This window comes from Symphodus melops, assembly GCF_947650265.1.
Source record: "Symphodus melops genome assembly, chromosome: 15".
Lineage (NCBI taxonomy): Eukaryota > Metazoa > Chordata > Actinopteri > Labriformes > Labridae > Symphodus > Symphodus melops.
In genome coordinates this window covers 9226928-9251665 of record NC_136705.1, presented here as the reverse complement: position 1 = coordinate 9251665, position 24738 = coordinate 9226928, and the positions used below count along the sequence as shown (strand labels likewise).

General features: G+C 42.0%; 1 protein-coding gene across 3 annotated transcripts in view; it reads right to left on the bottom strand.

Moving 5' to 3' along the window:
* The window catches only part of gfra1a (gdnf family receptor alpha 1a), a 90664-nt gene that overhangs the window by 65282 nt on the left and 644 nt on the right, over positions 1-24738 (bottom strand). Inside the window, exons 1-4 of one of the 3 annotated variants that reach the window (XM_079362634.1) lie at positions 22590-24078; positions 21845-22141; positions 20327-20407; positions 7722-7859 (exon numbers count right to left, since the gene is read on the bottom strand). In XM_079362634.1, coding sequence (XP_079218760.1) covers positions 7722-7859; positions 20327-20407; positions 21845-22141; positions 22590-22653 — 580 coding nt within the window. In that variant the 5' untranslated portion in view covers positions 22654-24078. Of the gene's footprint in view, positions 1-7721; positions 7860-20326; positions 20408-21844; positions 22142-22589; positions 24079-24738 lie in introns of those variants that run through there. The other 2 variants (XM_079362635.1, XM_079362636.1) reach the window with 2 other exon arrangements.

Genomic DNA, 24738 nt, shown 5'->3' with positions numbered 1-24738 from the left:
GCCTAAAGTATGAAGATGTAAGGCTTCACATAATAATGGTTATGAAAAAAAGAGTTTAGCGTTGTTTCATCACTGTTGCTGTATATTTGATGTCTTCCTTTAGAATTTTAAACACTCCAAATCAGCTATGCTTCCTACAACCTGAAATGCTGCAGCCGTTTTGCCGAGTAATTTAGCTTGTCCTCGGGAGCGTAATGTGCCGAGTCAAAACAGCACATCACACTGCCCGCTGGGGTCTGAGCGTACCACTGGCTTTCCACCATCACTGCATACTGGGAGCAGTCGAAAAGAAAATGCCCCTGCTCATTTTTGAGTCAACAGAACGGATCCAAGGTGGCACTCGGATGGGAGTGCATGAATGTGTGTGTGTGTGTGTGTGTGTGTCTGTGTCAACATGGGCGATTTAAATGGATATGCTCCACGGCTCCAACAGCGAAGTATTGTGCATCGCACATCAGGATACCTGGCACTCTGCAACACACACACACCATGGCCGACTCCATGCTCACCGACACATAAGCACCTGCACACACAAACACAAACTGAGGTACACATTAGCGCGGTTGGCCATGCAATTGCATATTACGTCCCTTTCACCTCTCCCTCCCTCTGGTCGGACGATGATAAGTCAACGTGAAGCTGTGAATAATGGATGAAGTACAAGTTGTGAGCGACCGCATCACAGAAACTCACATGATGGATGCGGACACAAAGAGAGACATGGCAGGGACAGCAGGCATTCCTCTCTGACGCTGTCCTCTCTGATTTTGGACTCTCCAACCTTTATGATAACCAATCGGCAGGATAATATTTCTCTTTTTAACTCCAAAATAACACACATCAGGCTGCTGAAAATTAATTTCAGCGAGCTAGTTGTCCTGCCTGGCTAAACCAGGTGTTATTTAAACCCTGAGTGGAAAAGCTTCACTGTTTACTGCTTTATTTTGACCTTAAAAACACTCACACCAGGTCTGTCTCCATCCATGAATAAAAGCACCGCCAACACACACACACACACTCCTTTCCATCCCCTCAAGGTGGCACGACCATGCCAGCTCTGATTCTCACAATGCTCTTTATGTGTGTTATTTCGAGCTCTCCCAGAATGCTCTCTCTGTCGTTCTCTTCTTCTTTTTTTTTTTTCTCAGCGGGCATGTGTACAGAGAACACGTGTGGTCGCTGGTGGAAACATGATCTAAGTGTAGTGAACAGTCAATGTGGCATTTGGTAAGGTGTTTGTGGCTCAGTGCCAGTAACCTATGGGGGTAGCAGCGGGTATTTCACTCCCGCCGAGTAAGTCGGCAACCGCTGCTCTCGCCGGGGCTCATGCCACGCTCAGTGACCTGTGCTGCCCTGCGAGAGGAAATACTGCAGACATAGGTGAGGGAGGGAAGGATATAAAAAGAGATAAATAACTGTGTGATCTTTTGAGTCCATCCCTGTTTTGACAATCAGCCCTGATGATGTTTGTGTTTTGGGGTTTTCTAGAACTCAATGATTGTTTTTCTGAAACCGTTTTAGACATGTCTTACCGTAGTTCTAGTACCTGTGTGTTGAATCATTCAATATTGTGTTCATTCAAGTGAAATAAAATGGCTTTTTTTTGCCTTGTCAAAATCATTCACATGCTCTGGTACGCTGCGGGGCAAGACTGAAATCAGTTTATATTTTTATTTCTTTATACTATATTTAGAAATATTTGTACTGAATTTCCCTTTCAGGATAAAAAGTCACATATTATGACTTTATTATGTTTTTCTAACACTACTGTGCATCCCCAGTCTCTATACAAACCCTAATTATGAGAAAAGTCCATCTTCTATGTCTTCTGCTTGATTCATTTTTCCAGAACATGTCTGCTTAAACTGGCCATTAAGAGATTTTCCCTTCATGACATCACAAAGGGCAGTAACTAGTATCCCAGGTAGGTGACACTTCCACAGCTAGGTATTTGTTTTGCCCTCTGAGTCCATCCATCAGAGTTGATTGTTTTTAGAAGGACACTTTGGCAGACATGTTTTGGGAACTCTAAATCTTATTCAGACTGGTTGAAAAGGAGAATGTTATGTGACCTTTAAAAGCAGTATTTGTCAAAAGTGTGTTGCACTTTTGAAAGCTCACAATGATCTTTTTTTTTTTTTTTACCTGTGATTTGTAATATATAGCATTTTAGGTTGTGTTTCTGTGATTGACATAATAAGAATGATCTGAGTATATGATATGTTCACATCATGATCATGACGTTCAAACTCATGATGAGTTATTTAGGACACAAACTAAGAGTAATGTATCAAAGAAGAAGACTGATTTTGGAAGAAAAAAAATCTTTGCAATGTGTATTTACTGTTAAACATATTTACTTTCTATTCATCAGATCATCGCACACTCAATGTCAGTTGAAGATCTCTCGCATGTGCTACATAAAAGGGGCGTGGCCACTGCGTACCGTCGAACTTTGACTTTTACACAAATCAAACTGTATGACCTGCTGCTTGGCCACGTGTCACGGTTGCACTCCAGCGGTCGCACTCTCGCAGTTGCAACACACCCTGACATGCACGGGGTGCTTCGTGCCCCTTCATCACCGCATGCGGTTTTAATTGTTGTATTTGCATTCTTATGAGGTATAATACTTTTCCTTTAAAAATGCTAATTTCAAACACTTAATAGCGTTACAGAGCCAGACAGTATTAACCTCACAGCTCTGTTTCTAATGAATCATCAGTATTTTATATTAAGTCTGTGAGAATTCCGCAAAGTTTAGAATGAAATAAGAGGATAAACGCTCTGGGCGTGGCCCATCATAAGCTCCTCTGTCTGAAAATGCTGATTTAAAATAAGCTCTCTCTCTTTCAGACAGTCATGACTCATTTGGTTCGGGAGAAGATTTTCAGCTTCCTCATTTAAAGATAATGCTTCATCCAAGAGACTGCAAGCCGCTGGCCAAATCTCCTGAGCTGATGAGACTACAAGATGATGAGTGTTTTTTTTTCTAGGTGGTGAGGGAATGACGGGGAATATCGCAGGTTTGATTCTCCCTGAAGAAATCCCCGTCAGTGGGGCGATTCAACTGTTCTGTGTTTTCTTTAAATCAATTTAAAGTCATATCTGAAAAAAATATGGACATGTGACACTGCTCTATTTGTAATTATGCAAGACGTAGAAAATGGGAGGGGGGAGAAAAAAAGACTACAACATCAATTGTTTAAGAACGAGGTGTAATGTGATATATGATTTATTTCATGGATGTTTAATGATAGCAACTTCGAGCAAGAGATCCTCACACAAGAGTTTCAAAAAATTCCCATCCATTGATATATTATTATTCTTTAAAATCCTCACTGTGGTGCGTCACACATAAGGAAATGTCAGACACAGATTTGACATTTTTAAAAATTACAAATTAAGACAAAGAGTATTTACAAGTATAACCCCGGGTGGCATCCACATTAATGTCAGAGAAAAGGGGGATGGAAGTTTTTGAATTAATCTGAACGCTAGCATCCTTCAGAATACAAAATCAAATACTCACTCTCTTCTAAACACACACACACACACGCACACACACACACAAACTCACAAAATGCAGTGCATGCAAAGTTTAGTTCTGACCCTTCAACCTGTCGAGCCAAAGTGTTTCTACTCCAAAAGTCTGACCAAGACAGTTTGCCAATCTTAAAGTGTCATTGGGGAGGGGGAGGGGGGATTATGCCTCCAGGCCCAATGATATTTGTGCATGTAAGTGAGGGGCGTGGTTTTGCGGTAGTATAGAGAGGAGGAGTGGCTGAAGATGGAGCACTTCAGGCAATGCGACTTTCAAAATCATGCTAGTTTTTGAAAATATCTAACCCTGCCCTTAACATGCAAAGGCAGGGTGTTCCTCTGGCTGGAACGGGCTGCCAACATCTCCTGTGGGACTTGCTTACCTACAGAGCTAAGGCTGATGGAGAAAATACTGGTTTATTGAACCTGTAGGCTAAAAGTGCTACACATGAAGGGTACCAGCAGGCAAACCTCAACATGCACCTCAGTGACACTCAGACCTCTCCATGAGGTACAAAACATGACATATTAGCATGTAAGCTTGGGCTATATGCTGCTAGTGTTATTTTTATTCGTTTGTTTTTAGTCTGTTTGCACAGAGATATTAAATTGTAGGCTACAGAACATCAAGAAGTGTGGTACTTCTACTGGAGCAAACACCTGCATTAAGTTTGTTTTTAACATGAAAAATATTAACCTACAAAATTAACTTGGTAGATTTTGCCCTTTTTTTATTACAATGTATTTCTGATATTTCCAGTGGCATGAATATTGAAAACATGTATTAAAACAAGGGGATGGAAATGGTCTTTGAGTAACTAAAGGAGGAGGAGGGGACAGGTTTAGTCTCCCCTCAGGTTTTAGTCAGAGCACACACACAGCATGATTCAACCTCTCAACCTTATTGATGTAATCCTCCCTTCAGCAAGACTCACAGCGAGAGACGCGTGTTTTTCCATGCTTGCTTCTTGGTGGAGTTGTGCATTCAAAAAGATGCACACCAATTCACCTGATGGGCTTTGTCTGTGCGTGTGTGCTCATGCACACACACACATAGCACATGTTTGTGAGAAATACTCAAAGTCTTTTTAGTCCAGAACAAGTATTTGCTTTGTTTGTTTGCATTTAGACTCCAGTTATAAACATACACATTGGAATAATGCAGTGATTTTTTTTTTTTTGAACACCATGTCGAGAAAAAAAAAAAATAAAAAAAATCTGATGCAATACAACCGGCAATAAGCTGTATTTGGCCATACAACTAGTGTAGCAGTCACAGACATTGATTGCCCTCTAAAATGGAAATTTATAAGCCAAAATGACACAGTGGGAATATCAAAAATGACATATCCTCTCCTTCTTCTACCCCCTCACTTCTCAGTGCTTCTTGCCGCAGCCCCTTGCTTTTCTCGTGGGTTTTTCAACAGAGAGCACATCTGCTGGAGAAACTCTTCTGAAGGACATGTTGACCCTCCCTGACATAGCTCACTAAGGAGACAGGTGGACAACTCTCTGACATGGACCCAAGGGAACCACAATCTATTGTTCTTTCTCTAAGCGGCTAAATCTGACACCAAAAATGTTAAAGTCAGTAAATGAATCAAGGTAAATGGCGATTCCAGGTTTCATGTCTCTTTGGAACAGATGTGTTAAATAAAAATGTGTCACAGATGTGTTAAATAAAGATGTGTCAAATAAAAATGTCTGTCTATCGAATGTTAGTATTACCTGCAAACCAACAAATCTACAGATGCCTGTCTAAACTAAATGCAGGCTGAACAGCCTGAACACATTGTCTTCTGTGTAGAAACAGAAGAAAGTCTATAACCAGTGGTAGTTCATGCTTTAGAAGTCCACCGTTAACAAAATGAGAAAAGATCGAAGAATTCAGTCGACCAGTGGACACAGCCACTTTGTTTAAAAAATGAAGCCACTAGTTAGAAAACTGGTCTTATTGTAAAGATGCAGATGAGAAACTAGCCTACTTCTCAATAGATATATTGCCTAAATCTATTGAAAGTGCAACATCTTACACATAAGGATTTCAGAAATCAAGTGTACCCTATGTAAATGACAGTCTACTATGAATGAGATAGTTCATCTGGCTGTGTTGTTGTTTGAGCTGTGTTTACATGATGTTTAGATGTTTCAGTCAAGGGCTAGAGAAAAATATATATAGTCACCATTTATTTTGATGTAACACAAGCCTTTTTATAGCATGGCCATCCTGTCTTCAATATAAATATGTGAAACTATGAGCAAAAAAGGATTTTGTCCTTCACTTTCTCTTAACTTTATGGCGCAATATGGATGGCAGTCATGGAGGAGAGCAGAGGCTTCAGTATGGTGGAAGCGTTGCCAAACAGTTTGTTTCATGCTGGGGCTCGTAGAGCGAAATTTAGTCAATCCAAAAGTTGTACACTTTCCCTTTAAACATTTACCGAAAGAGTTTTAGCCTTTAACTTTCTTTGGTAAATCTTAAAGTTCATTTAAAGTGAAATTGACGAAAGGTCTTGGTCCGCTAAAGGGATTGGCTACCCAAGATGACAAGTCACGATACAAGCAGATTGTCATTAAGCGCCAAATCAAATGTCCAATCTGAGAATGGTCGGAATCAAAACTACAATCTTCAAAATTGTAGTCCACAAACCAATGGGTATCGTATCATGGTGGTTATGTCTGCTTCTTTTGTTGTGCAGTGGAAAAGCCACTCTGACACATTTTGCCTTTGAAACATGGCAGTAGACTTTGTTTGTTTTTAAGTCTGTTCCATACCAAGTGAAGACATTGCATCAAATGTCACTGATGAACTTTTTCAACACAAAAATTGGTAATATCAAACAGAAACTGACTTGTCACATCTCCTGCAGTCCACTCCCTCCTGTTCCCCCAGCTCGTGTCAGCCACTCTCATGTTTCCACCTTCGCTCCTCTGCTGACATATCTGAACTCATCAGGAAACCTAAAGCATACGCCTGTCAACTAGAACCCCTTCCGACACCCCTATTCAAAGCCCGTCTTCACTCCTTGTCACCTTTGGTTACCTCTGTCATCCACTCTCTCTCTCTGGTTCTGTCCCCTCACTTCTCAAAACTGCTGCTCCCATTCTCAAAAAGCCTGGTTCAGACCTCAGCAACTTCAATAACCGTTGTCCCATTTCAAACTTACCATTCCTTTCAAAAATCCTGGAATAAACAGTTGCATCTCAAGTCCACTCCAACTGCCCCTTCTCCAAACTTGGAAAAAGTTTCAAAAAGTTTCAAAGAAAAGAACCAAGTCATTGGTTCCAAATCCACTCTCACAAACGCAAACAGATTTACTATTACCATCGACAACTCTTCTGTCTCCCGCTCCCCTCAGGTCAAGGGTGTCGTCCTCGATGGCACTCTGTCATTCCAAACCCACATCAATAACATCACTCGGTCTGCATACTTCCATCTTTGAAAACATAAGCCGCCTCCGTCCCTCCCTTACCTCTCCCAGCACCGCCATCCTGGTCCACTCTCTGGTCACCTCCCGTCTGGATTACTGCCCTTCTCTCTCGTCTCCCGAAAAAGCCCCTACATGAACTCCAACTGGGTCAGAATGCTGCACCTTTCATCCCAATCACACACCGCATTGTCTACAAAACTCCCCTCCTAACCTTCAATGCCCTCCATAACCTCGCCCCTCCGTACCTCACTGAACTCCTCCACATAAACTCACCCAATCAGACCCTCAGATCATCTTCCGCCCTCCTCGCCTCCTCATCCCTCCTGCCCACATGACCACCATGGGGTCCAGAGCCTTCAGCCGCTCTGCGCCTCCACCTCTGGAACTCCCTCCCACCTGACATCCGTAACATTGACTCTCTGTCCATCTTCAAATCACGTCTCAAAACCCACCTGTTCAAACAAGCCTTTCTCATTCTGATTTCCATCCATTTCACTGCAAAACTCCTGTTTTTCATTTGGCTATGTAAACTGTTGATTATTTGCTATTAAGTTTCTAATTTCTGCATTTTATATTGTTTGTTTTTAACCCTGCTTGTAAGGTGTCCTTTAGGTTTTTTGAAAGGCACCTATAAATAAAAGGTTATTATTTAAATGAAAGCACCATGTAATCAATGTATTCTGTCTTTCATTACCTCAAGACGTAAATCGAGCATGATCACACAAGAGCACAACTCTGTTTCATTACCCAATATGGCCCAATTGGGATGAGCTCTCCTGTTTCTACTGGGATCCTGAAGTTCCGTGGAGGAGGGGTTCCCTTTGCCCTGGGCGCCCCCCCTGCCTGGAGCCGAAGTGGCCGAGCTGCTCCAAGGTTCCCCGCCCTCTGCAAGAGATGCGCTTCATTCAGGACCACCAACCAAAACAACCATCAAGGGGTCATCAGGGTTCACAAAGGTCACAGGGAGGTCAAGACTCCAAACGATATAAAACGGGGATACTCACAGGTCAAAAGGGGGAAAAGGTCAAACAAGAACTTGGAAAGAGAACGTTCAGATCATTCACCTGAAGGGCAAAAGGTCATACTCTGGGTGTTTCACAGGTAGGAATAGGTGAAGGCAGAAAGGGCAGACAGGAGAAAAGTTCAAGCGGACACTGAGTAGGAAGAATTGTAGAAAACATTCAGAACACTACAGAGAGAAAAAGGGAAGAGGAACTGTTGCCTGTAACATCGCTGAGGGAGTATAGTTCTTATCAGTAGCCGAGAAGAAGATGTAATCGTTTTTTAATTTCCTGCGAGAGTCAATCAGTGAAATCCGATCCCAAGCTGAACACATTTCACACCTGAAATCCTTTCACATCAGTGTCTTTTCTGAAATTTTCTTCACAAACCCAAACCAGAGCTGAAAGGTGCTTTTACTAAAAAAGAAGAACCTGGCTGCGACAAATGCACGTTGTTTACCAAGATTACCCATTGGTTTAAGGCACAGTCCATGTTGTGAAAGGTCGTTGTTTTAGCCCACTTATTGGCAGAGTGTACACTACAGACAGCTGGATCGATTGACAGTCACGCTAGCCTCACATGGAAAAAAAAAAAAAAAAAAAGCCCGGAGAGAAAGCATCTGAAGCTGCTTGGCAAATTGGGGGCATGCAGATATAGATTTTTAGTTAGGAGGACTGTGAGGTTGAAACATATGCAAATTTATGTATCAATGCCCTCATTTAACATCCCTGTAACAAGACTGGCACAGAACAAGAGCTCAGCTGGGTGCCCTGTTTGTGTGTGTGTGTGTGTGTGTGTGTGTGTGTGTGTGTGTGTGTTTTGGGAGCCATGGGCGCATGTATACTCTTGGTTGTGTATGTGTTTAAGGCTGTGTTTGCTTTTCAGGGTTTTGCTGCTGTTCTGTGATCAAAAGAAGAGGCACAAAGGGAAAAGAGGAAAAAAACAAAATGGGAGAATCTATTACCCTCATCAGAGCAGCGTTTGTTAGTTAGAGCCCCTTCTTTAAACAGATGCTCTGTCACTGTTGACCAACATGACACCAGAGGAGGAAACTGGATATACCAATTAAACAGAACGGGAACTTTAAAGTGTGCAAAGCAAGAAATGAGACAATAACAAAAAGAAAAGCTTCACAATGATGCTTTTAATACTTTTGAAAGCGACTCGAAATTTCCCCCGAAAAGGGGGGAATTTACGATTCCCAAAAAGTAGTTAAAAAGATTGAACCAAAACACTGACAATCCGACCCAAATAAACAATCTGCATACTGCACAATTAACAAACAACACTTTAAGAACTGCCTCATCGTATCTTCAAAATCAGGAACAGAGCAGAAGCTAGTTGCACCATCAAACAGAATAAAGAAGAACCCGGCGGAGAAAGAAAATAAAATCATAATAAGACGTTCATTGTCTTTATTAATTAATTAGTACAGTACGGCCGACCCTGCTGCTATATGACAGAACCAACCAGCTGTTGTGACAGAAACACTCCACCTCATTAGCTTAGCATTGTTGTGTCCGTCACATTTTTGAACCAAATACATAAATTCACAGTTGAGTACTGAATGTACTGAATTGGCTCGTACAGTAGAGTTAGATGTTGCACTCCCTACCAAGACATCTTATTATTAAAATCACTGCATAGCTTATGCTACTATGCTAATATTGTCCTGTTTGAGATCTGCCAATGGAAGCTGTCTCTTATCATCAACACACTTATGGCACAAATAAACTTAGTAAACCAAGTGAGACTGGACTTCATTTCCCCTTTGATAGACTACTTGATCATTTCGATTGGATGTCACATTCCAGCAATTTACAGCAAGGGGAGGACGCACACCTTAACAAATCCACGTCTAGAAAAGACTGTATCTGTATATGCTGTAGTCCAAACCAGCACAGCTTCACTTGTAAGAGTATGAAATTCTATTAAGACACAGGCGGCGTAAGTGAAAGCTCTGACTGCCGGAGTCGACTGAGTTAATCCTAGCGAGTTGACTGTGTGCAGCTGAGGGCTTAGAGTAGCAGCTTAACACGAGGCCGCAGCTCTGGCGCACCTGCCAGCGGTCAGTCATGCCTACAGCCAACTGAGCAAAGCACAATGGGATGATAAGAAGCCTTAATTAACAACAGTGTGCTAAAACAATCTCCTCTTAAATTTTGGTCTAAAACACAGTCATGTACAAGATTTAAAAGCATTTGAAAGACTTAAGTTGGCAGGTTTTCTTTTTTTTTTTCCCTCCATCACATGTGCTACAAAATAATGGACATGGTGTTGGACATCTGTACAATGCATGTACAGATATCTTTACTGTTATCATGAAGGTACTTTCAGAATCTTCTAACAAAACCAGCGCCCTCTCCTACTTCTTCCAGATATGGTTCAAGCCCTATGCCAACATCTGACACCAGCGTGTAGAGAGAGAGAGAGAGAGAGAGAGAGAGAGAGAGAGAGAGAGAGAGAGAGAGAGAGAGAGAACTGTTGGGTTTGGGAAAAAAACAATACATTTTATACCCCAGTTGTGTAACTGCACATTCAATAACCAAGTATGACAATCGTAATCTATGTAGTGGAAAATAAACATGCAGCTGAGGAGGTGAAACCCTCCAACCCAGCTACAAACTAATTTATCTATATTGCAATAAAATGCACAAATAGTTCTGTTTCTCGGTCTTTTACCACCTCTGACTGGTACAACCTTGCGCGGTGTGTTCACAGCAGGTGTAGCAACGAAAGGAATCATTCTGCCGCAGATCATCTCCACAAGCAATCTGCAGTAGAGTTATTTTCCAACTTTCTAAACCTTCTTTCATGACACACTGAGTCCAGCCCTCTGACAGTGGCTCTGACACGGCCACACGTGGAGTCGGGGGAAGGTGGTGGAGCGACACTTGTATTATGAAATGTCTGAGTTGCTTGACACTGCACCACCTATAATTTGTGTGTCACACATGCCCTCATTGTGATGTCCATCCTGAGACAACATAATGTGCCCTTGATGCAGAGTGTTCAAACAAGGCTGAAGAAGGAGGTAAACCAAGGCCCAGACAAGTCTGAATGCATTGATTTAGTGATTGTTTTGTTTTCGTCTCAAAATTAGGCTGAAATCTTGGTAAAAGCATAGATCGACTTCGTTGAGAAGAGAACAAGAGTTGTTTAAGACGTCTACCTTACAGACCTATGACAATAAACAAAAAGCTACCACTCCATATACATCCAGCATATGTGTGTTAAAACTAAACTTTGATCAACTTACATTTCACACCAACATGTTTCCGGGAAACTACTTCTAACTCAGAAGTTGCACTCAAGAAACTGTAAAGTTATAACTGTGTAAGTTGAAGCAGTACATCCTTTGCCTGACTCTATGTGTGCTTATACAGCTATAACTCTATCAGCGTAGGTGTCTGAAGTAGTGTATGAGAAAAGTTAATTGTCCATATTTGCATGCAGTATAAAGCGGTGGGGAGACGCAGACCTGGCACAGCCTCCCTCCTGCTGATTTGAGCTGTCAGCCACATTTATTAAGTATGATGAATCACCCCTCCAGTTCACATCCAATCAAAGGCCTCTCCGAGGGACTCAAAGCTGGTCACCTTTAACTAAATGATTTTTCTTGGCCCATGGCGCGCCAGCTAGCGACTGGACCGGCGACCTGATGATCTGGCTGCTGTTTGAATTATTCTGCCAATGTCCCACAGCTGGATCAGTCATTTCTGAAACAGTGTGGTGAATTAAGTGGCCTGCTGACATGTCGCTGCATGGGGAGGGGGGAAAATGTAAAAAAGGCTGGTTTGAGTGGGGGAATATAAAAATGAAGTCAGCGATACATACAATGTAAGGCATTCCCTTGACCTTGCCTTGAGGATTTGGATTTAGCTGCACAATAAGAGCACGTTTAACGATGCAAACTGACAGCTAGTGAATCAGAATCTTTTTTTTTTTTTTTACCACAATTCAGAGGAATTTTCCCAAAGCCTTGACTTTCCTCCCAAACCACAAAGGGCTTCTATCCACCTCTACTCGGCTTAAAATACACAGATTCATCTCTAAGACTCTCTGTCTGGGTCACGCTGCTGCACACTTATCCTAAAATCAGCTGTACAATACATACAGGTCAGTGAAAACACAAATCCCCAATGGGCTGTGTCCTTCCCCTCAGAACATGAGAGCGGAGCTGAGTCTGGAATTGTACACCTTAAACCTTGCTGAAGGATAAATCCTTTGATCCCGGCCTGAGCGGAAGAGTTTAGGCAGAAAAGGAGGAGGGAACAGCGGAAAAAAAAGGGAGCAATCAATATATTCTTGTAGACACAGCCTCTAGTTTCCAATCTAACACAGCGCTCTATTGATTAGGGTTCACATGAGACAAGGCACAGGGACTGTAATGTCAGCAGTGGATTTGGGAGTCTTTAACAAAACAAACTCTAGCAGAGGACAGGAAAATGGTGTCTACATTGTTTTTTTTCTTTCTTTTGCTTCAGAACAGAGGACACAGTGTGGATAAGGACTTGCATTATGGAGTAAACATGATTAATGTTAACTGCTACACTAGAAAAGACTTCTAAACCTCGGTACAAACACTCCTCGACAGACTCAGAAAGTCCTCATCAAAAAGGACTTCAACATTTTTTTAATCAGATGTAATTGTTGGAACTGCAACCCTGAAGGTGGTCAAACCAAGAGCTGATTGAATTTCAACTCTACGTTATCGTTTGGTGAAAAACACCCTTCAAGAGATGTCGGAAAGCAGGCTGTCTTTTTTAGGTTCACTAAATAACACTCAGGTTTGATGATTGCATAGCTTTCTCTTCTAAAGCCCCGTTTCCACCGAGCGGTCCGGCTCGGTTCGTCTCGGTACAGCGCACATTTTGCGGCGTTTCCATAGACTAATCCCGGGAAAGATTCCCAAATAACCGATCCGTACCGTCCCACTTTCTCCTCACCGTACACAGCCTTCTGTAAAACAAAGCTTGATTGACTTTTGTAATGAAGATCCACATGCCAGTGACAGAGTAGATGTTGTGATGGAGTTTGAGTGAAACTTCCCACAGAAACTAAGTTACTTAGCTGACACTATGAGGGAAAACTTCCTGAAAACTGACGTTGGATAGGCTTAAGAGCATTGATGAGGTCAGAAGTGCATGACTATGACACTAAACACCAAACTGGGAACCTCCACGACTTCACCGGCTTGTTCTTAGAAAAACTGAAGATCATATTCTAAGTGCTGTGACTCCGAGCTGGCATGAGGATTAAGTAATGACATAGCCAAGTTTTTCAGGAGGCTGTCTGTCGGATCAGATTTGGTCGTCCAATAAACAGTTTCATGTTTTATCTCTGGGATGCAATTGTATCCGTTTTAAAAATCGGCAGTTAAACTTTACCAACGCACTACTTTCTTACTCCTGTCTCTGCAGTTTTTAAATATATATTTTAAGCAGTTCACTGATTTTCATACTTAAACATCTGTATGCTAAGATCAAAGAGAAACAAATAGTTAAAGTTAATGTTGGCCAAACTGTGGCGTCGATGAGCTAGTGGTAAGTCGCAGCATGTACAGAGGCTACAGTCCTCAAAGCAAACAGCTCGGGTTCAAATCCCACCTGTGGTTCTTTTCCTGCATGTCATTCCCCCCACTCTCTAACTAGACCAAGGTAAGACAGAGTGGGGGAATGAGTGAAGCCTCTACACATGGGATGCATGCGACACCCATACGCCACCAGCACCCTGGTTTTTGTTTTTTCACTTTAAAAAAAAAACAAAAAAAAAACAGGTTTCTTTGTGTTGGAGATGACAACCTCAGAGGATCATTTAGCCCCTGGTAAAATCATTAAGGATCATTCTGAGACTCAGTTTCTACAGTTTATAGTCGGCCATGCTGTTGATCCTGAATTGCACTTTTAACCATGATGCAGCCTAAAACTTAGAGCAGCGGTTTAGCTGAGAAAACAAAAGTTTGACTTGGGTCCTCCTAAGAGATGGGTTCAAATTGTTTATATTCAAGGTTCAGACCTGATCTAAATTTTGCATCTCTGGGCTAAGGCAAAAAAAAAAAAAAGAAACACCCACTCAAACAAGAACTATATAAAAAGCCCAGAATCTACCCGGTGGCAAAGAGTGCATGACTCTAAATATCCAGAGCAACTACCAACTCCAAATACATTTGACTGAGAAAGCGTGAAGCGGGGAATGGCAGTGTGTTCAGTCAACCAACCCAGGATAAATAAAAGCAGGAAAATAAAGTTAAGACAACATGCTAGATAGTCCCTCTCTCTCTCTGTCTGTCTCTCTCTCTCTCTCTCTCTCTCCTGCAACACAACAAACTATATCCCTGCATCTGTAACTCCCCTGCATTCCCCGCCTGACTCTACCGTGCACTCACGTAAACACATGCACAAACAAAAGTAGGGAAAGAGATAGTGGGAGACACTCTTATCTCTACCATTGGCAGCTCATAATGAGACTGACTTCCTCTGCAGCAAAGGGTTGAGTGGTGCTGACAGCCTCTGAGCGCTGCGTGTCGGGGGGGGGGGATTTGAAGCGCTGCCTTTGCTTGACAGCCGGGGCCACGCACTTACAGATGTTTTCACATTTGCACATATGCACACATTCGCCGCGACTGCTCCCCTTGAGCTTGACTTCGGTGGTGGGAGGGGGAAGGGAGGAGGAGGGAGATGTGTTTGAAGTCTTGACACATGGAAGAGACACAATATTGAGCTTTAGCATGGTGGGGCTTATGAGTTGTGAGTGGGTGATACAGAGAGAGCCAACTGGGAAGAGGACAGAGCTTAAGGAGAGCATTTAAGCCAAGCAGACATCAGTACGAACAAATTCATTACTAGCTATAGAGAACACAGTTTGTGATTTCTGCATAACTGCTGGCGGAAAATTTAAAACATACACAGGTTGGAGAAGAAAAAAAGAAAAAAAACTCTAACTCCAAATAACATCTCTGAGAAGTATAATTTGAGAAACCGTTTCTCATGCTCTTGACATGTAACAGGGAAAAAAACATGGAGGAGAAAGTTAAGTTGAAAATGCAGCAAAAACCAAACGCTGCCCTGTTTACTCAAAGAGTGGTTTAAGATAAGTGCTGCCAACCTAAATGCTGTATTATCACTTCAAAACTGCCCAACAGCTGTAAAGGTCAGTGGAGAGTGACAGCTGTATGAACTCATTGTTATTCGTGGTTTGCAACCTCCAGGAATCTGTGGTGTTTTTATCCGTTTTCCCCCGCTGTCACCCCATCATTTATCCACAGCTGCTGCCTTTACGTTGAGGCGCATTTGGCCACAGCCCAGACTGTCGATTATAGACCGCACATAGTGCCCAGTGTTATATTTCCTAGATCTTGCATCCTACTCTGGGCTAACACAATAAAGTGGTACTTTCTTTGTAAACACTAAAATCATTCAAGATTCATGGAACATTTTTAAAATTCCAAAGCAAGTATACCTCTGTTGTACTTTGCTGCCATTTAAGGCAGCAAAGTACAACAATAATAAGTGACTATTTTTAGTAATTTCCACAAACATTACATATTACATATGGCCAGCCTTCTGCACCTCAGTAAGATCGAGAAACATGTGATTCTCACTCATCCAATCAGAAGAGATCACCCTATGTCACAGATCCGGTTGAATTTTTGAATTTCAAAGAATTTAAATGAGTGCCCTGTAAAGGGTAAAAGGAATAATAAATAAGAGGTCATGACGATGGGGTTAGCTGGGAAAAATAAATAAATTAAAAAAACTACATCGTTCATGTAAATGTTTTTCAAAAACTTCAAAAATAGCAGAAAAAGGGAAAAAAAATTCCAGAAAGGCACCCAAAAAGAAAATCTGGAACAGTAAGTCTTCATGAATAAAGTCAAGTACCCGCACTGTGTAGTCATCCATTTCCTGCACTACTTTGATTTTCTAGCCGCCCGGGCCAAATGGTGTGGCAGTAATTCCAACTCCACTTTAATCTCAGAATAATGCTCTCTGTTTCTGTGTTGCTCCCTCCTGCATGGATCAGTGACTCATAAACACGGGCCCTCCATTTCATCTAAACTCTACCCTCTCCTTCCTCTCAGCTTACATATAAACTCATAGGGTGTGATGGGATATTATTTATTTCTCCTCTCAGCATGATGGCTACCTTTTTTGTTTACTGCTTTATAGTCCCTTACAATGCTAGCATGTCGCTGTTGAGTTCAAAGAAAGGTTATACAAGTGAAGTGTGCAGACAGAAGCAGAAAAGTCCAAAACTAACATGCACACTAACATATGTGGGCAATGTAATAAACGTCACACACATTCTTGTGTACTACTCTTATATTAAAACTATTGCCCTCTTTCCTTACATATTTTGCGGTCTAATTGACTAAATAGGTACTAAATATTTTTTTGGAATTGCACCAGAAGATTGTTTCAACCAGAAGTGATGACATCAGTTGCAAAGTAAGTCTTAGAAGTACAATTCTATCTTCTGCTCTCCACCTTTGAAAGGTTCTGTTTTTTATTTTGTATTTTTTTAGTGATGAGGCTTTTTTTTTATGTGTTCCTAAATTCTGCTGTGGGTCTGAAACAACATTTAAAAACCAAAGTGAGCAGATCACACTTGACTGTAATTAAATAGACTAAACCCCAGAGGTAACGGCACTCTGCCGCCGGTAAAGATCTAAAAAAAAAAAAAAAAAAAAGCTAAATGAAACCAGAATAACTGCTCTTTTTTTCTCTCATGGATTATCTTCCTACAATTTTAATGTTTCAAACATATTACAAATCAAAGTATTTTTTATTATCTACACAGAATCTAGAGTTTAAAGAAATGGATTAAGATTTGATCATTTTGGGTGCCGGGTAGCCTTTGGGTTTAGGTCTGCACACCCCATGTACATTCCTCATGCCAACCCTTTGCTGCCTGTAGTCCCCCACTCTCCCCTCCCAACATTTCCTGTCTCTCTTCAGCTGTCCTATCTGGAAAAAAAAGGAAAATATTTAAAAAGGTTTGGATGACTTTGTGTAAATCAGCACATGTATCCACCAAAGGTGCATGCCTGTTATGTGTACGGCACGTTTCCCTTGTGAAGTCCGATTGACGCCCATGCGTGCATCACTAGGAACAGGTGTGCAGGGCGCAGCACTGTGTGTGCATCTGCGCACGTTATGTATTGGTGTCACTATGGATTAGTCGCTTCAAGTCAGAGACGAGGGGGTCGGTCGTGGAATTACAGGATCACTGTCGCTATCCATTGTTCCTATAGCCTGGGATCAACAAGTCACACTGTCGAACTGAGTCAAACGTTAGACATGTTCGGAGAGACTCCTGAAATTGTGCGCGGACCACAGACCGACTGAAGTTGTACCCAAACTGCTGTCTGAGGACCTGAGCTCCAGAGGTATACTTGTGTGATCCGATAAAGTGAAATGATGGTATGTAAAAGTCAAAAACTATGTTCAGGAGAAAAATGCTGGTGATGTTGCACCTCTAAAAATAGAAAAAATGTGCAGGGGACTGACAGAAACGAATCAGGTTTGGTATTGCACTGTCCTCGATCACATTTGTTTTGTGGCTTTTCAGGCCCCTTTTCACTCAAGCACGCTGCAGCATCACACTGAATGACCAAAAACAGACTTTAAGCTCTATGAATGTCTGCCTCGGTCCCCCCTCCTGTCAGCTTTGCCTTTTAGTTCCCACGGAGAGAGCGGAGTGATCCCATGCACCCTGATTCTGAGCTCTGCATCCTCTCAGTCTTACCCATGCAATTCCCCGATGAACCCCTGACCCCCCGCAGTCTTCTCCCAACCCCTCCATCTCTGAGACTCCTCTGCTGATCAGACAGGTATTCTCCATCCAGTTCTCACTCTTGCTCTGTTTTCTGTACTGTCACTGTTTCTTTTGTGTGTTTTTTCTCTGACACACACTCCTCATCTATATACAGGAAGTAGAGACACGCCATTTTAAGAATTCAAACCTCTTAAGGTGTCCCAGAAAAAAAAAATCTGAAGTGTCAAAATGTCAGATTTACCAGAAGATGAAGTTTATCTTTCTAAGTTGTTCTGACTTCTCTCAATTGTTGTTAACTCTTTGAAGAGTCTTACAAGAGCCCTGTTTTAATGGATCTAAAAATACCTGTACGAGTTAAAATCCTAAAATCCGTACAACAGATTGTAGTACGGATTTTAGGTATATGTAGCACATACTTCAAGTGACTCGTCACAAAAACACACCTAGTCCCTGTGTTTACTTCAATGCAGATAGTAACATTGCACCATTGCATCAGTCTTGTTTCGCAAAAACAAAATAATGATTTTGGAGAGGAAAGATTAGAGGTATAATCTTTACGTTTAGGTTAACTGTCCAGTCTTCCTGAGGTGTCAAGACTTATTTGGTGAAACACCAGTTCCCCTTAACCAGCCTGACGATGTCCTGGGGGCCATTATGGACAGTGTAATATCGGTGTTGTCTCTACCTGGAGCTCACATAAACAGAGCCTGGGATTTGTTGAAGGGGCAATGCTGTTTTGGTTGTGGTGGAGACTGAGGACCACAGGGTAGGTTATGTAACTTCACAGAAGGGCAAAGGGGCATAATTATGACGAAGGGTTTTTTATTTCCCCCGCTGAGTTCTTACAAGAGTAATGTGTATATTTCAAATTCTTTGTGTTTAGGCTGTATAGATTGTCAGATTAAAAAGCATCAGAAAATACTCCAATCAATGACGCAACAGTAAGGAAAAAAGGTTCAGATGCAGGTGTTGTCAGGCCTTTTTTAACCTCCTCTACTAAACCAACAGATTCTAAATTATTATATTTTCCTCAGACTATTATGAAAAAAATATATATATATGTCTTAATGAAATGAGTAATAGAATAAGGAAGGACATGCGGCTATTTTTTCATAATTAGGGATCATATGCCGAATCACCTCAGCATCTCAAGCGTACTGCAGCAGTGAAGTTGATTATACATTTAAAAAGAGAAGAATCTAAAAAAAATGTGAATCATATATCTCAGAAATAAGAATGTTTTTTTTTCTGTTTCAGACCAATGTCTTTTGAGTGTCTTCGGGTCATACAATAAATGTACATGTCAGAGCACTGCTGCTGAGTATATGCACAGCCATCAATAAAGGTACAGACGCATTTATATATCTAATCAGTACCTGCCTCCACTATGAAAGTTGCACCATAAATCTGCTCTTACTCCTGAATCCTCCAGCTCACACTGGAGACACGTCACCTGTCTTTGATGTGAACTATGATCCTGTGCTGCACATGCTTCAGCGCTTGACGGCCCATGGGTGTCTCGTCCTTATTGAGACCTGCTGGCATATTAAGGGCCAGAGGCATACCATTATTTGGAGTGACATGATCATTCTTTCAAAGTCCTCCGCTTGAGAGTAGCAGGGAGCAGAGAACAGGCTTTACAAAAAACAAAACAGCACCCGGTTTTTCTTAGGAAGCAAATTGGTCATGAAGCCAGTACCCAGTCCAAGATTTTGTTTATCCGTACCTCACCACCCACATTATGATCTAAGCAGACGGTGGGAGAAGCTTTGGTTTGGGGGCAAATCAGTCTATTGTGGTATAAAAATGGCAGAGGAAAAGGAAAGAAAAGGCTCGTCATCATCAAAAGGGGTCAAAATACCAGCCTTGTTCTTTGAAGATGTGGGGGCAGAGCACGTCTGTTTGATTCGACACAGAACTCATCACCTGCAGTGCAATAATTAAAATGTAAGCAGCTACATAATTGCACCGCATTCATAGATCAGGGCTCTCAAATAGCAGCATTAGAAGGACCACGGAGTACCTGAGTGGCTGTTAAGAGGGGAATAGCATCGCCATCTAGAGGCTAGTGTCGGCATCGCTCCCAATACACAGATGTGAAGAGGGAAAAAAAAAAAATGCCTGTCATGCTCTTTCCCAACAGGGCTCTTCACTCACTCTCTTCAACAAGTGGATCCAATCTGTCCACCACCACACAGTCAAACACACCAGCAGCAAACAGAGGGCCTTCTTCCACCACTGAAACACTTGTATCCACTGCTTGATGAGACTCAGAACTATAGCTCCCCCGAGCAAGGTCACTTCCAGCCAACATGCAAGTGCTGCTGGAGCGAGAGAACGAGCAGAGAGGAGGACAGACAGATAGCAGAGAGAGGATGAGGAAGGAGGACAAAACACTTGACACACAGATAACCTTCAGTGAAAGCATGCACAGCTTGGAGCTTTAACTGTATCTCAACTCAGACAAGTGACCAATAAAACAATGCAGAAAATAAAAAAAATAAAAAATGAGGGATGGAGAGAAAGCCTCCAAGAAATGTTTTTTTTTTTTTTTCTCTTTCAATTCTTACCTATGATGGGAGCCAGGCGGAAAATGTCTGATAGACGGCTGTTGACTGGTTCGTACGGAGAATCCTCCAAGAAATCATTACCTGTGAGAAACGAAAACAGATATGAGGCGGATAGGCATCAAGAGAGAGTATTGGCAGAAGACGTTCGACCAAATTTTGAGTAAAAACACTGGCTGAGACAAGCAAGTCAGTGAGCACTGACTGTTCCCATTATAATCCTCATTTTTATTTGTTTTCTTATATCTGGTCTCTTACGTGTATTGAGTTTAATGTGTATATTTTGAAGCCGAGCCAGGGAGAGGGTTTGCAATTTAGCCACATAGAAACCTCTATATATATGGCATATACTTTATATTTCACACATAAGTCAATGTTCTTGTCCCTGTTAAATAAATACTTGTTTTTTAAAGTTCTGGTCCCGCCTCTCAAAACTTCATTTCTCTACCACTGGATCAATGCTGTCTCTCTAAGTAATATAACAAAGAGTATGGTCTATGCCTGCTGATATGTAAAGTGTCCTGAGATAACGTTTGTTGTTGTTTGAACCCTATATGTATAAAGATTGATTGCTCGCTGGATAGATCTGTTTTTAACCCCTTTCCTCTTTTGTTTATCCTTAATCACCCCTCACATTGACCTGCATGTGACATGGGATATTTGGGTCAGTCGATATCCACGCAGCCTGCCACATAGCACCACGCTTGGTTAGGTAGGTTGGTCAGCTGTGTTGCACAACTGGAAGTTGACTCCAGCCATGGTCTGGATGCAGTTTAGGGACTACGAAGGGCCCTCCTTCTGTGACACTGCCAGCCATCGCTGAGGGGCTTCATGCTCCATCGCCCGCAGGGAGCCGTGATTATGGAGTTCAAAAATTACCACGGCTTCTGCAGGACTGTGGCTGTGAACCGAGTGGGGGGCCTGGGGTCAAATTTGAATGAAAGTTGAGTGATTGTGCATGATCTCATTGGACCGTTCGTAGCAAATAGCTGTGTGCTACTTTTAGGAGTATTTGTGGTTGCAAAGCGGAGGGAGTCAGAGAGCTGGAGGGGGGAGAATGGAGGGCGATGGTTCCTCCTCTTCTCACATACAGAAAGGAGGAGTCGCTCAGGCAACTAATCATCTCCACCCCTTACAGAACAGATTGAAAAAAAATACTATGGTAAATGTCCATTTGATTATAAACAATGGACATTCGAACAGAAAAGGTATATTTCCACTTCAAAAACGTCTTGGGATAACTTTTTATAAATTCTTGCATCTGAACATCAAGTCATTTTGAGGGCATGTTAAACTATACAAAAAACATATCGTGCCATCTCAGAATATTTTTATACTTGAAAATAAATAGGGTTAGGGAAAGAAGTAAAAAGGTACAAGTAAAAAAGACTAGGTGTTCGGATATTACAATAGGGGGATGAAATCAATGATAAAGCTACATCCAAAGTTTGAGCTATTTTGAAGAGAGTGGGAGAGATTTGTATGAAAACAAAAAGGTGAAAACAAAGGCTCCTGTCCTACCCTGTAATGTCTGGTAGATTCCCCAGTAAATGCGCAGGCAGTTCTTCTCTTTCTTCATGCCCCTTTTACACCGACAGTTGTATAGCGAGCTCTGTTTGAGAGCGTCCATAGCGCTCCGGCACTCGTCTTTCGCCTCCTGGCCGGCCATCATGCTGAAGTTGCTCTCCCTGCCCCCGGCCACGCACTGCCTCATGGTGCGGTACTTGGTGCTGCACGCCTGCTCCTTCATGCACTGCTCACTGGCCCTCACACAGTCCAGCCTGGCACGCAGGTTCTCCTCAGCATAACACAACACATCTGGAACAAAAATACACACTCCTTCTTTAGTAACCATAAGTTATATTTTCTTTTCTGTAATTCACTAAAAGCTTATGCACTTCGCAAGCTGATTTGAGGGATGATAATATTACGCAGGCTCCATGGGCTGCGAACTGTTTACAACTTCTTGACCCACGCTGCCAGTTTACTGGCATTTTAATTTGAACGCACTCTGCAGGAGTGTTGCGTTTTCAAGTTTACTGATGAGAGTGACAGTTTCCAATCACTTAGTTCTTTTAGTGCACTTCGGAGAACCACTGTACAGTGTCTCCAAAACACACTCCCGAAGAGCAGTCTTTACCATGGGCTCCCCTTGAATAATAGAACTGCTATTACCCCATCAGTAGCCTACGATAAGCAACAATATTTGGTAGTCTCAGCTAGGCTATGGACAAATGCTTGTAGAGAAAATATAAGTAAAACTTACCCAAAAGAGGCAAAACCACATACAGCACTGCGAGGATCATCGTCTTCCTTTCAATACGAGTCATTTACCCTTGTTGGATGGAATGAGTTTATACTAAAAGTGACTTAATAAGAGTTTAATTCCCAGGGTACCTCCGCGATACTGAAATCCATTGAAAAGACGTAACAATGTGCGCCTCGCTTCACAGAACTGATCCTGCTCGCCTCATGCGAGAAATAATTCTCCCTCCGTGAAGTCCCGATTTCACACAGTCTCTGACTCTCACAAGTCTTTACCCCACCAACAACAACAAAAAATGTTGCTTTCTTCCTTTTTCCTCCCGTGCGGGTGGTCTTCTCACCGCGGGGAGACAAAGGCAGCGGATCAGAAGAGCGGTGGAAGCGAAAGCCGAGTGTCGTCCAACTCCAGCCAGTGTGGATGCTTTGCGTCTGTGCGTCTGAGCGCACACAGCCAACTGGAGCCCCACTGCTGTCTACAGCGAATTCAGCAGGAGGAGAGTGCCAGTTCCCCCCTCGCAATGATGTACAGTAATCTGATCATAAAACGGCAAAGATAGCCTACATGACTTATTTCCCCATTGCTTCCCGGATCTGTTTCACAATGAAAACTCAGGCAAATAAAGTTTAAAGCGCACTTTCTAATTAGGAGCTGCACTGGAGACATACAGGGATCTTTATTTTGAAAGGTTCACTGCACACTACCACCTATTTTTTATTTTTTTTCGGTTGATAATTACATTATTTTCAATCGTTACTTTTTATAAAGTCTGCACATTCTCTCTCTCTCTGAATAAAACAAACAAATCCAAACCAAAGTAATAACCACTTTTAGAGTCCATGCACTGAAAGCCGTGCTTGTTGTCAAACCCCAGAGGGCATTTGGTTTCATTTAATCTGTTAAGAATTCAAAACAAGCAGTCCAATCACTTTCTGTGTGGGATGTTTTTTTTTTTTTTTTTTATACATTTGAGTCTTACTTTGCTGACAAGAAAAGGACAAAAAGCATGACTCAAGTGCATTTTTACAACATGATTGTAGCATGCGGTAACATGTGTTTAACTTTATCATTCGTGGCAATTTTTTAGATCTGGATCAGCTTAAAATCTGAAGTGCTTTGAAATATAATAGACACATTTTTGCTGCACTTTCATCCCTATACGCACAATATTCCAAGATACTTGTGTGTTTGTGGCGCTCCTCCCAGATTGCCATGATGATAATCCAATTTTCAAATGACAAAAAGGGTTATGCAATAGTAGCTGCCAACTCTGAGGAGGTTGGTTTATTTGATAGGCTTGGATTATGACACGCTTCAGGGGTCGTTTGATAAAATACAGCCTGGGAAAAATGTGTCACTGATACTTAGAGCAGTGTGTCAGCGCTGCGCTCCGTCCACACACTGGGGTGGTGGACACTGTGCGACTGTCGCCATCTGATGGTGAGTTAGAGTATAGCAGGTCTTTATTAAAAGTAGCCTTCACGTTAAGATAATACATTTTAAACACCACAGTCTGATCAATTGGACTGAACTTATTAGAAATTCAACAACAGCATGATTATAATAACAGAGGAACATTCATCATGTGACTTGTAACTCATCCTATTGCACATTGATTGCTTATAAGGTTTATTCAGAGGCCAATCCACTTGGCTAAATACATTGGAAAAGGCGATGTCAATGAGACTGCCTCTACAGTGAAGAGTGGGATAAATCAATCAAGGATACCGGCGTGCAGTGCAGTAAATCAAGACGGCACACACCCACACTGCGTTCAAGCCAGCCTTCACGCTATTTTAAGGTGCGCGTTTAATAAAAGCATTACGGGAAGAGCGTCTAACAAGAAAAGTTTCACCTTAAAACGACTCCACTGGTTTGTCTAGAGCCGTAGCCTATAATGAGAGCGCTAACAATTAGTTCCTGATTTAAAAGGAAACCATTCTACGATATGATTATTAATCTTGGAGGTTTTTTGAATGACTTGTCCCATGTCAAAAACATGGGCGAGTGTCCATAGAGCTGTTTTAGAAAGTCACTGACAAGAAGATACGCCTACCGGGTTCAAATGAAAGACGGGTGCAGGCTACTACCTGGGATAATTGTCTGCTCGCAATTTGATGACTTAGCTGTTCCAAAGTCTCAAAGGGAGCCT